The 13,919-nt window shown below is 37.5% G+C and overlaps 1 protein-coding gene across 1 annotated transcript in view; it reads left to right on the forward strand.

Annotated features, from left to right (window-relative positions):
* Positions 1-13,919, forward strand: part of LRBA (LPS-responsive vesicle trafficking, beach and anchor containing) — a 464,550-nt gene that overhangs the window by 115,797 nt on the left and 334,834 nt on the right. The window contains exons 31-33 of the mRNA XM_014950036.1: positions 9,102-9,180; positions 10,053-10,186; positions 12,542-12,603. Of these exons, the coding sequence (XP_014805522.1) occupies positions 9,102-9,180; positions 10,053-10,186; positions 12,542-12,603 (275 nt within the window). The remainder of the gene's footprint in view (positions 1-9,101; positions 9,181-10,052; positions 10,187-12,541; positions 12,604-13,919) is intronic.

Genomic DNA, 13,919 nt, shown 5'->3' on the forward strand with positions numbered 1-13,919 from the left:
CAGATATTTGACCCTTAAGATTGTCCTAAGCTCGTATCAAGTGGATGTGACATGTCCTGGCCTACCAAATACGAAGTGTTGACAAGTTGGAAAGATAACCATCTGAGCTCACTCTGTTCTTCTGATACTTTGAAAGAGGGTGAAAACATGTTTTGGCCTCGGCCAGCCTGGCCTTTTTGCAGGAGAAGTTTCTTCACCTTTGCTCAGAGCACTTCACAGCACAAAAAGCCTTTCTTGAATACAGCTGGGCACCTTGTTGTCTCGACTTGCCCATCAGTGTTGTGTTGCTTGTGGCTGATATTTGGGTTGTTGGTGTGCTGGAATTGCTGCTCTGATTGTTGAAGAATTTAGGAAATGAATGGGGGGACAGTAAGACCCACTTCCCATGTTGAGTCAATCATTTGTCCCCTCCAGAGGGTGGTATTTAGCAAAAGAGCGTATGTATTAGTAATAATCTAAGCAGAAAGAATTTACTGGGGTTGTTTCTTCCTTGGGTTGGCTCAGTCTGAAGGTGAGATTTTCTCTGGTGCTTTGAGTTCCTCTGTTGATGCACTCGAAGGATTTCACCTGTGTTTTATTAGCACTTCACTCTAAAGAATGCAGTTTTGAGGCTTTCGCTCTTCATTTTGCAAATGGTTGTTCAAATACGATTTTTTTTATAAAAGGAGGAGGAAAAGTCTGTACGAAGCAGGAGTAAATCGCATCTTGTTCTTAATGACACTCGGAGTGGAGAAAGCACTGAGAAGTTCCACTCTGTTTCTGTTGCCTGCCTCTTCCCCCTCTTAACTTGAAGTTCTTTGAGTTTCACTTGTTTTGCCTCTGAGCCACACAGTGTTGCCAGCAGGATTTCTGCTTCTCCAAAGCAGAGACATGGGCTGTTCCCCAAAGTGTGAAGTCATAAACAAGCCCATGTCAAAGGCGGAGGTGAAAAAGGAGGTGGGTGCTTGAAAGAAACCTGGGAATAAGCAGGCACAGGAGATAAAAAAGGAGTTGTGACTCCGGAATTCTAGTCCTTCATAGAGGAAAATGTAAATTTTCTCCCCCAGTTTGCTTGTTTTGCAAAGAGGAATGGTATTCCATGATTTTTATACAGAGGTGAAAATAACCTTGAAGTCTGACAATAAAGCAAGTTAGTGGGAGACAAGTTAAAGTAAGAAAAATGAATGGGAAGTGAGTTGCCATCAGTGCAGAAGTAGTTGAAGAAATTCGATGGATTATAGTAACTCTTTGAAAGAATTCCAGCTTCACAGTGACAGTCGTTGAAGGATGGTGACAAAAGCAGAACGACACTTAAAAAATCTCAATTCCTAACGCTATGCAATGCAAATGCTTTAGTGCTGTTTTGGTATAAAAACTGTTGTAAAAGCAACTTCTCTTTAGAGAGAGCACCATTGTCTCGTGAAATCTGTTTTGATTTAACCTACAGATGTGTTTATGTAACAGATCCCTTATATTACCTTGTAAAAACCTTTCATTGTAGTCTTGCATTGTACACTTCCAGCCCGCAAGCCTATTTTTAAAGGAGTTCATTATTTTACCAGACACTCCTTTCATAAAGGGCATCGATGTGTTTATGTATGGTAGGTCTGTTGTACAAAATTAAGAGGTGTGGTTATTTAATTCAACACTCTGGGTGTTTTTTACCTCATCTTCATCCTCCCCTCCCCGTATCACGCACCGCTTGTGCGTTGCCAAGTGCACTTTGTAAGCTTATATGCAAAACCATAAGGATCTCGCACGAGGAGTTTCTTCAACAATATTTTATTGCTAGAGACATTATTTGTTTAGACCCTTGGGGACCTTGAATAAACAATAAGGTTTCACTGTAAGGGTGCTAGACAGATGATCTATTTGCATTTTCTTTTATGTTCTTGCAAATGTCTGTAAAACTGTCAGTTTGAAGGAGCCAGTTTATCAGTGAAAGGATAAGGAAGAGATAAGTCAGTTTAGTTCCACATGTTTGAAGTAGCTACTGCACTTACCCACATGTCTGCTGTGGATGAAAATATGCTACTGAAGTATTTTCACTTTTTTTTTTTTTACTGAAGGCAGAAAAAATAGTGGAATGAAAATCCACTTTTCAGTTAAATAAAGTCAGAGAAGTACTTCCAGAAAGCAAGGTTTGAATGCAAGAATCACTATGCCTAATTCTATGTTAAAAAAACCCTGAAATTCTCAGCTGTGATAAATCTGAGATTCACCCCTGTTAGTGAAATATATCTGAGTTTGGAATGTGGATTTAGGTGATGATAAGCATGAAGAAATTCAGGCCATAAATATCCTTTTATAAACTTCAAAAAGATCGGTTTATATAGATGCCTGCCTTTATGCTGTTGTCAAATTCAAATTATCAGTGCTTTTTCTGTTATGTCTATATTTAAAAGTAAATTTTAACTTAAAACTTCATAGAGTTTTACATTTTAACCTAATTGATTTGCTTTGATTTCTAGAAGAAAAAAATCATGTTCTGTCTGTGTTGTCAGTGTTTACCTTCCACTCTGAGCAGTTTTACTAGTGCCAGTGTGTGTAAAAACAGAAAACCAAACAAAAAAGCCTAACCCACCCCACAAAATAAAACAAAAAACAACAAAAACCAGGTTACCCTGGATTGAGTGTCTGTCTCTTTATTTGCCTCATGATGGCCATTATGTCCCTTCATTGTCCTTGTGGATGTTTACCTTGAATTTTTTTCTAATTTTTCCTTCAGTTATTTTACTTGTGGACTAAATATTGCCTCAAGTTGTTTTCAATTAGTTTAATTGTAAAACTCATGCTACTATGCTGCACTGTCAAAAAGCCTTGTTTTTCCCAGATAACGTCGTTCTTGATGTTGTTACACATGTTCTATGAATTATAGAATCGTCTGGGTTGGAAGGGACCTTTAAGATTGTCTAGTCCAACCATCAACCTAACTCTGATTAAAAAATAAACAACCAAAAGAAAACTCTACAAAAGAACCTCCCCATCACTAAACTGGCATTTACATCACTAAGCACTACATCAACCTGTTTTTTTGAATACCTCAACAGATGGTGCCTTCACTTGTTTTGCCTCTGAGCCACACAGTGTTGCCAGCAGGATTTCTGCTTCTCCAAAGCAGAGACATGGGCTGTTCCCCAAAGTGTGAAGTCATAAACAAGCCCATGTCAAAGGCGGAGGTGAAAAAGGAGGTGGGTGCTTGAAAGAAACCTGGGAATAAGCAGGCACAGGAGATAAAAAAGGAGTTGTGACTCCGGAATTCTAGTCCTTCATAGAGGAAAATGTAAATTTTCTCCCCCAGTTTGCTTGTTTTGCAAAGAGGAATGGTATTCCATGATTTTTATACAGAGGTGAAAATAACCGTGAAGTCTGACAATAAAGTAAGTTAGTGGGAGACAAGTTAAAGTAAGAAAAATGAATGGGAAGTGAGTTGCCATCAGTGCAGAAGCAGTTCAAGAAATTCGATGGATTATAGTAACTCTTTGAAAGAATTCCAACTTCACAGTGACAGTCCTTGAAGGATGGTGACAAAAGCAGAACGACACTTAAAAATCTCAATTCCTAATGCTATGCAATGCAAACGGTTTAGTGCTGTTTCGGTATAAAAACTGTTGTAAAAGCAACTTCTCTTTAGAGAGAGCACCATTGTCTCGTGAAATCTGTTTTGATTTAACCTACAGATGTGTTTATATCTCAATTCCTAACGCTATGCAATGCAAATGCTTTAGTGCTGTTTTGGTATAAAAACTGTTGTAAAAGCAACTTCTCTTTAGAGAGAGCACCATTGTCTCGTGAAATCTGTTTTGATTTAACCTACAGATGTGTTTATGTAACAGATCCCTTATATTACCTTGTAAAAAAAGAATGCAGTTTTGAGGCTTTCACTATTCATTTTGCAAATGGTTGTTCAAATACGATTTTTTTTATAAAAGGAGGAGGAAAAGTCTGTACGAAGCAGGAGTAAATCGCATCTTGTTCTTAATGACACTCTGAGTGGAGAAAGCACTGAGAAGTTCCACTCTGTTTCTGTTGCCTGCCTCTTCCCCCTCTTAACTTGAAGTTCTTTGAGTTTCACTTGTTTTGCCTCTGAGCCACACAGTGTTGCCAGCAGGATTTCTGCTTCTCCAAAGCAGAGACATGGGCTGTTCCCCAAAGTGTGAAGTCATAAACAAGCCCATGTCAAAGGCGGAGGTGAAAAAGGAGGTGGGTGCTTGAAAGAAACCTGGGAATAAGCAGGCACAGGAGATAAAAAAGGAGTTGTGACTCCGGAATTCTAGTCCTTCATAGAGGAAAATGTAAATTTTCTCCCCCAGTTTGCTTGTTTTGCAAAGAGGAATGGTATTCCATGATTTTTATACAGAGGTGAAAATAACCTTGAAGTCTGACAATAAAGCAAGTTAGTGGGAGACAAGTTAAAGTAAGAAAAATGAATGGGAAGTGAGTTGCCATCAGTGCAGAAGTAGTTGAAGAAATTCGATGGATTATAGTAACTCTTTGAAAGAATTCCAGCTTCACAGTGACAGTCGTTGAAGGATGGTGACAAAAGCAGAACGACACTTAAAAAATCTCAATTCCTAACGCTATGCAATGCAAATGCTTTAGTGCTGTTTTGGTATAAAAACTGTTGTAAAAGCAACTTCTCTTTAGAGAGAGCACCATTGTCTCGTGAAATCTGTTTTGATTTAACCTACAGATGTGTTTATGTAACAGATCCCTTATATTACCTTGTAAAAACCTTTCATTGTAGTCTTGCATTGTACACTTCCAGCCCGCAAGCCTATTTTTAAAGGAGTTCATTATTTTACCAGACACTCCTTTCATAAAGGGCATCGATGTGTTTATGTATGGTAGGTCTGTTGTACAAAATTAAGAGGTATGGTTATTTAATTCAACACTCTGGGTGTTTTTTACCTCATCTTCATCCTCCCCTCCCCGTATCACGCACCGCTTGTGCGTTGCCAAGTGCACTTTGTAAGCTTATATGCAAAACCATAAGGATCTCGCACGAGGAGTTTCTTCAACAATATTTTATTGCTAGAGACATTATTTGTTTAGACCCTTGGGGACCTTGAATAAACAATAAGGTTTCACTGTAAGGGTGCTAGACAGATGATCTATTTGCATTTTCTTTTATGTTCTTGCAAATGTCTGTAAAACTGTCAGTTTGAAGGAGCCAGTTTATCAGTGAAAGGATAAGGAAGAGATAAGTCAGTTTAGTTCCACATGTTTGAAGTAGCTACTGCACTTACCCACATGTCTGCTGTGGATGAAAATATGCTACTGAAGTATTTTCACTTTTTTTTTTTTTACTGAAGGCAGAAAAAATAGTGGAATGAAAATCCACTTTTCAGTTAAATAAAGTCAGAGAAGTACTTCCAGAAAGCAAGGTTTGAATGCAAGAATCACTATGCCTAATTCTATGTTAAAAAAACCCTGAAATTCTCAGCTGTGATAAATCTGAGATTCACCCCTGTTAGTGAAATATATCTGAGTTTGGAATGTGGATTTAGGTGATGATAAGCATGAAGAAATTCAGGCCATAAATATCCTTTTATAAACTTCAAAAAGATCGGTTTATATAGATGCCTGCCTTTATGCTGTTGTCAAATTCAAATTATCAGTGCTTTTTCTGTTATGTCTATATTTAAAAGTAAATTTTAACTTAAAACTTCATAGAGTTTTACATTTTAACCTAATTGATTTGCTTTGATTTCTAGAAGAAAAAAATCATGTTCTGTCTGTGTTGTCAGTGTTTACCTTCCACTCTGAGCAGTTTTACTAGTGCCAGTGTGTGTAAAAACAGAAAACCAAACAAAAAAGCCTAACCCACCCCACAAAATAAAACAAAAAACAACAAAAACCAGGTTACCCTGGATTGAGTGTCTGTCTCTTTATTTGCCTCATGATGGCCATTATGTCCCTTCATTGTCCTTGTGGATGTTTACCTTGAATTTTTTTCTAATTTTTCCTTCAGTTATTTTACTTGTGGACTAAATATTGCCTCAAGTTGTTTTCAATTAGTTTAATTGTAAAACTCATGCTACTATGCTGCACTGTCAAAAAGCCTTGTTTTTCCCAGATAACGTCGTTCTTGATGTTGTTACACATGTTCTATGAATTATAGAATCGTCTGGGTTGGAAGGGACCTTTAAGATTGTCTAGTCCAACCATCAACCTAACTCTGATTAAAAAATAAACAACCAAAAGAAAACTCTACAAAAGAACCTCCCCATCACTAAACTGGCATTTACATCACTAAGCACTACATCAACCTGTTTTTTTGAATACCTCAACAGATGGTGCCTAATATGGTGGGATTTTAGCTGTATATACTTTTCAATGTACCCAATAATTAGTGGATTACTAGCCACAGATTGTAAAAGAAAAGTAATAAATGTAGTAAAAAGTGTGCAAGCATTTCTCTAACAAAGCATTCTGCGTGTACAATCTGCACATTGAGAGGAATTTTGAAAGTTTTGGATGCCATTTCAGTTTTCTGTTCTGATGAACTACGCGGATCAGTGTGCTGTGATTTCCCCTTACGGATGGTGTATGGGCTTAAGTCCACTCCTGGCCATGTGGACTTGGAAATATTTTCGAGTTAGAGAGGCTTGTTTAATGAGAATAAGGATGCTGGGCTTCAGGGAGACAGCTGGGAATTCTAGTGAAATGATTTAAATATGAAGGTTATCATGAAAATGAAAGAATTGCTTTAAAGCCTTAATCCAACAGGCAGTGTATTGTACATACTTAAGGATGAATGTATGTGTGTAAAAAATCTCACCCACTCTCTTCATCCCACTCCACCCCCACAAAAAAAAAAATGATTGTAGCTATTAAGTGTCCCACAAACAACTGGAGTCTTTGGAACCATTGAATCACATGGATTGTTGCCTTTTGTGAGCTTTGTTTTGTATTTCTGGACAGAAGGCTCTGTTCTAATTTTCGGCACATTGTTTGGCTGGTTTTCCTTTGGGAATATTCAAAATACGTTTTGGTGACTTGACTGTCTCAAACCAGGTCTTAAAGAAATTGAATTATGTCCATGAAAATATTGAAAAATATGTACAGAATCTAACCTTCGCCATTGAAATTTTCAGAAATATATCTTTGATTTGCCTTTATTAGATAAATTATTTAGGAAACAATGCCCAGAAGATTCAGATTCCACCTTGCTTTCAGCTAACGCTTTGGTCCCCACTTCCTTGTCCTTCATTTTGTATGGCCCACTCAAAATTTCTCTCTGAACCCCTCATCCCATACAAAATTCAAAATACGAGCTTCGTGCTGAATTTATGAAAAGCTAAGTGAATCACAGTCACAAAGAAGTCTCCTACCTATGAAGAAAGAAAAAGAAATAAGTACAAAACCTTACACCATTTTGATGCATTGGTTTGATGTATCAGTTTCTGTGCTGCCTTTGAAACAACAGAAGAGAAAAACATCTTCCCCAGTTAGAGGAAAACCTCCCCAAAACCCACCAAAAATCCCCTGCCCAAACAAACCACAAAACCCCAGCATTTCTGGGGGGAAGGGCTCTGTGTGCCGGTGTTTTGGAGCAAAAGCTTCAAATTTGACAGGAGAAATAATCTTAGTATGTCAGGGATCTGTCTTTGCCACCTTTTTACAAATCTATTCTACTTCAGTCAAGTAGAAAGACTTTGAAAAGTCGCAGTTGACACATTTTGGTAGACACTTCCAAGATCTCAGCAGCTTATTTCCAGACAAGCTGCGTTTAACCGAGCTCACTCCAGTGTAGGTTGGACAATCAGGAATTTTTCTATAGTTATAGTTCTGAAAAGGGCCACATGTTTGCTAAGGTAGACGTGAAAACTGAAATGATTAAACTCTTTTCTTTCAGGCTTTTTTTTTTTTTTCCCCTTCCTTCCCTCCCCCCTCACCCCCCCAACCTTTCCCAAGCACCATACGAATCTGCAAGCGGCGAGGTGAGAGGGAAGAGAATAGGACAGGGTCTAAGGTTGGGAAGAGATAGGATTGCAGATGGCCTAGAAGCAGCCATGCTCTTGGGAAAAGCACCGAAATCTGTCTGCTAAGATTCATTCCTCTCGCTGGTTTGGAATGCACTACGAGATTTGTGAGTCACCATTCCTATCCTGGCAGCAAATATCTGCGAAGTCTCTGACTGTCTTCCTTACCCCCCTCTTCATCATCACTAATACCAATCCCTACTGCAGTATGGAGCTTGTATATTTCTCTTTAGGTACTGAGCAGCAGAATTTAGTATTTACAGATTCCTGCTGTACTGATGAGAGCCATGTAGTGTCAATTTGACATAACACAATTGCATATTTTATTTTTTTTTTTTGTAAGCACTAGATACATAAATGACCCAGTCTTCCCTATCCAACCTTTGAATAATTGATGTGGTGAAGTTAATAACTCATAAATGAGGTTATACCACTGCCATCGTGCTAATGATGCTGGCAGTGCAGTGGAGAATTTTATCATAGCTGTCTTTGTCAGCGTCCCAGTGTTGCAAAAAATTTAAGCCAGGCTGTTGAAAATACTGCTCATTTTGTATCCTGCTTCCTTTTGACACAAATACGTTTTAATTTTAGCCAAGAAAAAAAAAAGGGGGGGGGTTCTGTGCAAGTTACTTGAAATTGGATAAAGACTTCCAATAACTGAAATAAATGCTTTAAAATGCTACATATTAGTTAGATGAGTACACTACAGGAGTATAAGAGTGTAAGACTTTATTTGTATTCACTGCTCAAGATTGTTAAGTGTCTTAAATTTGGTCAGAGAGAATCAAGGGTTGCAAGGCCAGAAGGGATCACTTCCCTCACAGAGCAAACTGCAAGGCTGCCTTGAATTACTTTCTTTTTGTGCTAGAGCAAAATTAAAAAGGCTTGCCATGGCATACCTGGTCGAACATGGATGTAAGTAAATAGGAATCTTGTGGCAAGAAAAGTTGGAGGTACAAAGAGGTGAAAGTCCTCACCATGGTTTCTCAGAGGTTGAGCTCAAGGCTTTATTTTCTGGTGCAGTTGTCTAACCTCTGGCATGTTTTCTTATATTAATTCTTATTATATAATATATATCTCCATTACATAATCTATTTCTTATATTAAGAATTCCTTTCTTGCTTTCTCTTGTAGGAAGGGGATCCTCTAGTTCAAATTTGCCATCAGTCCCTACAGTTTCTTCGGTGCCTGAGGATTCTGCTTCAAATATGAGGTAACTTCGTCAATGGAGCGTCTGAACAGCTGTGCTGTGGCTCACATGTTTGATATTACACTTGATATTCTGATTCCACATCACTTAAGAATGTTGTTTTGCTCATGTTCAATACCTAATGAAGGTTTGGGAAAATACAAGTATCATTAAATTTGGTCAGAGAGAATCAAGGGTTGCAAGGCCAGAAGGGATCACTTCCCTCACAGAGCAAACTGCAAGGCTGCCTTGAATTACTTTCTTTTTGTGCTGGAGCAGAATTAAAAAGGCTTGCCATGGCGTACCTGGTCAAACATGGATGTAAGTAAATAGGAATCTCGTGGCAAGAAAAGTTGGAGGTACAAAGAGGTGAAAGTCCTCACCATGGTTTCTCAGAGGTTGAGCTCAAGGCTTTATTTTCTGGTGCAGTTGTCTAACCTCTGGCATGTTTTCTTATATTAATTCTTATTATATAATATATATCTCCATTACATAATCTATTTCTTATATTAAGAATTCCTTTCTTGCTTTCTCTTGTAGGAAGGGGATCCTCTAGTTCAAATTTGCCATCAGTCCCTACAGTTTCTTCGGTGCCTGAGGATTCTGCTTCAAATATGAGGTAACTTCGTCAATGGAGCGTCTGAACAGCTGTGCTGTGGCTCACATGTTTGATATTACACTTGATATTCTGATTCCACATCACTTAAGAATGTTGTTTTGCTCATGTTCAATACCTAATGAAGGTTTGGGAAAATACAAGTATCGAATTACTGGTTCCTTCTTATATGTGTGTATCACTTAAACATTGCTAAAAGCTATAGTCCTTTCTAGAAAATTTCAGCAACTTCTTTTTTTGTTGTTGTTGTTTTTGTTAATCACATGTATCTCTCTACTAGTATTACAGACAGGCTTGAACATGCTTTGGAAAAAGCTGCCCCACTTCTGAGAGAGATTTTTGTGGATTTTGCTCCCTTTCTTTCTCGGACTCTTTTGGGCAGCCATGGGCAGGAGTTGCTGATAGAAGGTACAAGTAAGTTTCCATTTAAAAAAAGGGGTTTTTATGTGTGCTTTGCTTTACCTTTGAGACTCAAAATGTCTTTTTTTTTTTCCTGCTGGCTCTGCCTTAGAAGCTTTCTTCCTGCCTTCCCACACAGTGCTGTCTGCTCGATTTCACTGTCCTTGGGTCTTTAGTCTTCTGAGGTCGTTAGCGTTGCCTCCTCAACTTTGCCTTCTCTGCTACCTCTTTGCCTCCATCTCACCTCATAGTTTCCTTCCAGGGAATTGTCCTATAGAAGCTGGAGTATGAAATGTGTTTTGAGAGCCTTCAAAAGAAAACATGGTGTCAGGGTCAACACTTCAAGGTGAAGTCAACTATAGAGTATAGCATAGAAAGTTAAGTCCAAGCACCTTGCATTTTTACTGTGAGACTATAACAGAAGGCTTCTTGGGACCTACATCAGCAGAGCATGTCATGGTGTATCTTCTGCACCTGAATCTGCTTCTGTCTTTCTGGTTTCTAGTTGGAAGGCAGTCGTACAGGTAAGAGGAATCCATTGTCAGTATTAAGAAGAATTCTCTGTTTTTTTCTGAGAAGATGAAGATTCAGGTGCACAGCCATGATCACGGCTCTTCCTGGTGTTGGCTTAAAATGATTGAGTTTGAGATGATTGAGTTTTCTTTCTACTGGTGGGGTTCTCTCTAAAAACAAGGCTCACTTCTGCAATGAATGTCCTCGATTTAAAAAAAATCGTGTTTATTGGAACACTGGGAATTTAGTAGCGAAAGCCAGTTTTTCAATTTCCCCATAATTTGATTATATCATATAAATTTGCTTTGTCCGCTGATTTTTAGAGTGAAAATTGAAGTTTTTGGTCCAGTTAAAGCCATGAATTGAATTAGGGCCTGAGCTTGTTGCAGCTTCTAGTAATGAAGCACTCCCATATTAGAAGCTCATGATTGCTTAACTTGAGCTGATTGCTTGCACATGAGCTGTATTTTCTCTAGTAGATCTACTACCTTCTAGGGAATTTTAAGCTCTGTTTTTAAAAACACTTTTGAAACTACTTGTTTCATGGAAAAGGGCAGGCATCCTGTGTGGTTAACATTGCCAGAAACACAGAGTATCAAACACTGATAAGTGTTTTACTGAAGACTGCTGATACCAAAATTGAGACTTCATTAAGCTTCACTGAAGCTAAAGTTATTTAGTTTAGAAATTGAGCTTGCCTGCCTTTTGGGGGTAGGGAGAAGTGGCAGGAAGAAGTGTATGAATTGTCTTCTCTAAGAGTGAAGAAGGTGGGATTCTACTTTTGATTATACATGTGGGCATTGCTTTAGCTGATAAACCTTTTAAAGGAAGCTGCCTTGTGAACAGATTTATTTAATTCGATTACGAAAAATAACAGGAAAGGTATTTTTCTCAAAGCTTTATTTGCCAGGGAAGTAACTATCCTATTTAGTTACATTTTTTTTCTTGCCTGAAGGTAAAGAAAAGAATATCCTATTTAGTTACATATTTTTTTTTCTTGCCTGAAGGTAAAGAAAAGATAATCTGGTTTCACAATATTTTGACTGTAGTGTAGATAATGTACACAGAGAGATGAATATTTCATAGGTTGGAAGACCAAGAAAAAAAAAAGCAGGGAAATTATTTGGAGCATATGAACTATCTAAAAAAAAAAAAAAGAAGGGAAATTATTTGGAGCATATGAACTATCTAGACAAAAATAAACACGTGAAACCAATTTTTGGGCCTAAAAACTAGTTGTAGACAAAGCCAAACCAAAACGCGCATACAAATAAAAATAGTAGTCAAATTAGTTTATAAACAATTGAGAATATATAATAGGTTATTGCTTGCACTTCTGCTAAGGTTTAGTGTGGGGTTAAGGGTCAAAGTACTAATAAGAGTGTTTGGGATGTCTGCTGCCATGAAACAAAATGGAAACTTGATTGATAGCTGGGGGCTGAAAGGAGAAGGCGCAATGGAGAAAGCAAAGGTCATAAAGCCATTTCCCTTCTCTGCATATATAATGACCCAATCCTTCAAGAAATAGCAAAATGTAGATACAGTGGATTAATATAACATATGTTAACCACACTTCTGATCATTTTGACGTACAAACATTTATGAAACTATGAATAATGGGGGTAATGTATTACTATTAGCTACCTTTAGATGCGAGCCATGGAACTGATGGTCTCTCACATACACACTTTCATTTTGTGCTGATAAAGTCCAAAATTGAGCTGGAAGTGGTAGGAGAATTTCAGCTTTCTTTTGATGGTCAAAACGCTTCTCATCTCTTGCGCTTCAAAATAGTTTGTGTTACCAGCTGGTGCTGTGTAAGCACACATTTATGTATGCCATTTTTGGGTTTTATAGGTCTCGTGTGCATGAAATCCAGCAGTTCAGTTGTGGAGCTGGTGATGCTTCTTTGCTCTCAGGTGAGGTTTAAGTAACAACGTTGTCTGAAATTTGCTGTCTTTAAACACAATGGAAATTACGGTTAAAATTTTAATTTTAAGGTTACGCGTAACCTTTTGATTTAAAAAAAAATATATATTCACAGTAATGTGTCTCTGCAGTAGGACAGAAGAGACTAAGGGTTTTATGGTACCTTAATAGTGAACATTTACATAACAGTGATGATGGTGTGCCTAAGTCATTCTATGCTGTCATTTTTGTAAGATATAAAATAGGATCAATGAAGTATTAAGGTTATAGAAATATTGGTTTCTGCATCTTGGCATGCTGAATCCTCTGGGATTAATAGAATTTTTCCTTTTGTGTAGAGGTTACGAAATGAGTGATAAATACTTGTGAAACACTGTCATTTTAAATTGATTTGACAAGTACTAAGAATTTGAGAAAAATTTAAGAAAGCAACCCTGGTTGTCAGCAGTTTGGGGCATTCTACGTTCCTAAAGGCAAAGTGATTTTGGATATATAAGAACCTGAGAATTGCCTGTTCCTGTGGTTGGAAAAGAGCCAGAGCCTAAGGAGCTTTCTTAAAATTGTATATACGATATTAATTGGATTTTCTTTGGGGGTTTCTTGCTTTCTTTTTTGTAATTAAATGGAAGATTGTTTTTATTGAGCCTTTCTCTTGGTACCTTAAAAATGATACCTTTCTGGTAGTAAATTCCCCCACTTAAAACTTTAAAATAGCCTTTTTTAATGGGAATGGTATTGGTCTAGAGGTCAAGGGTTCTGACCCATTTCAAAACCTTTGACCTTCATTTACAACCCTTATGGTTTGCTTGCCTGACGAATAAGGATAATGCAAAATTAATGTTTCTTCACATCGATTTATTCGTTTTAGTGCCTATATTGCCAAATTTATTTAGAGTGTGCTGATAGACATTTCATGAATACAAATGAAAGAATCATAGAAGGTGTGAAAAATCGATAGTCTGCATTGTCAATAAAGTGCAATAAGAACAATTACTTCTGGAGATTACACCTAATAGATTTTACAATGAACTAGTGAAGAGTAGTTATGTTTTCTAGTGAGCTTATTATTAATGAATGTATCTAGAACTTTGCTCACCTAGTTTTCCATCGTCAACGGGAAATAGAATATATTTTTACCCTGAAAGGAGTTTAATAGTCCTTATGGAACTTTTGGAATTTAGAGATGGTTATTTTACACATGGCAATACTGGAAGTGGCCATTGTTCATGACTTCTAGAATACGAATTTACGGCTCATTTAGATTAGAAAAGAATCCTTGCTACCAAGAAATCCTTAGACAAGATTT

This window comes from Calidris pugnax, unplaced genomic scaffold, assembly GCF_001431845.1.
Source record: "Calidris pugnax isolate Ruff unplaced genomic scaffold, ASM143184v1 scaffold42, whole genome shotgun sequence".
NCBI lineage: Eukaryota > Metazoa > Chordata > Aves > Charadriiformes > Scolopacidae > Calidris > Calidris pugnax.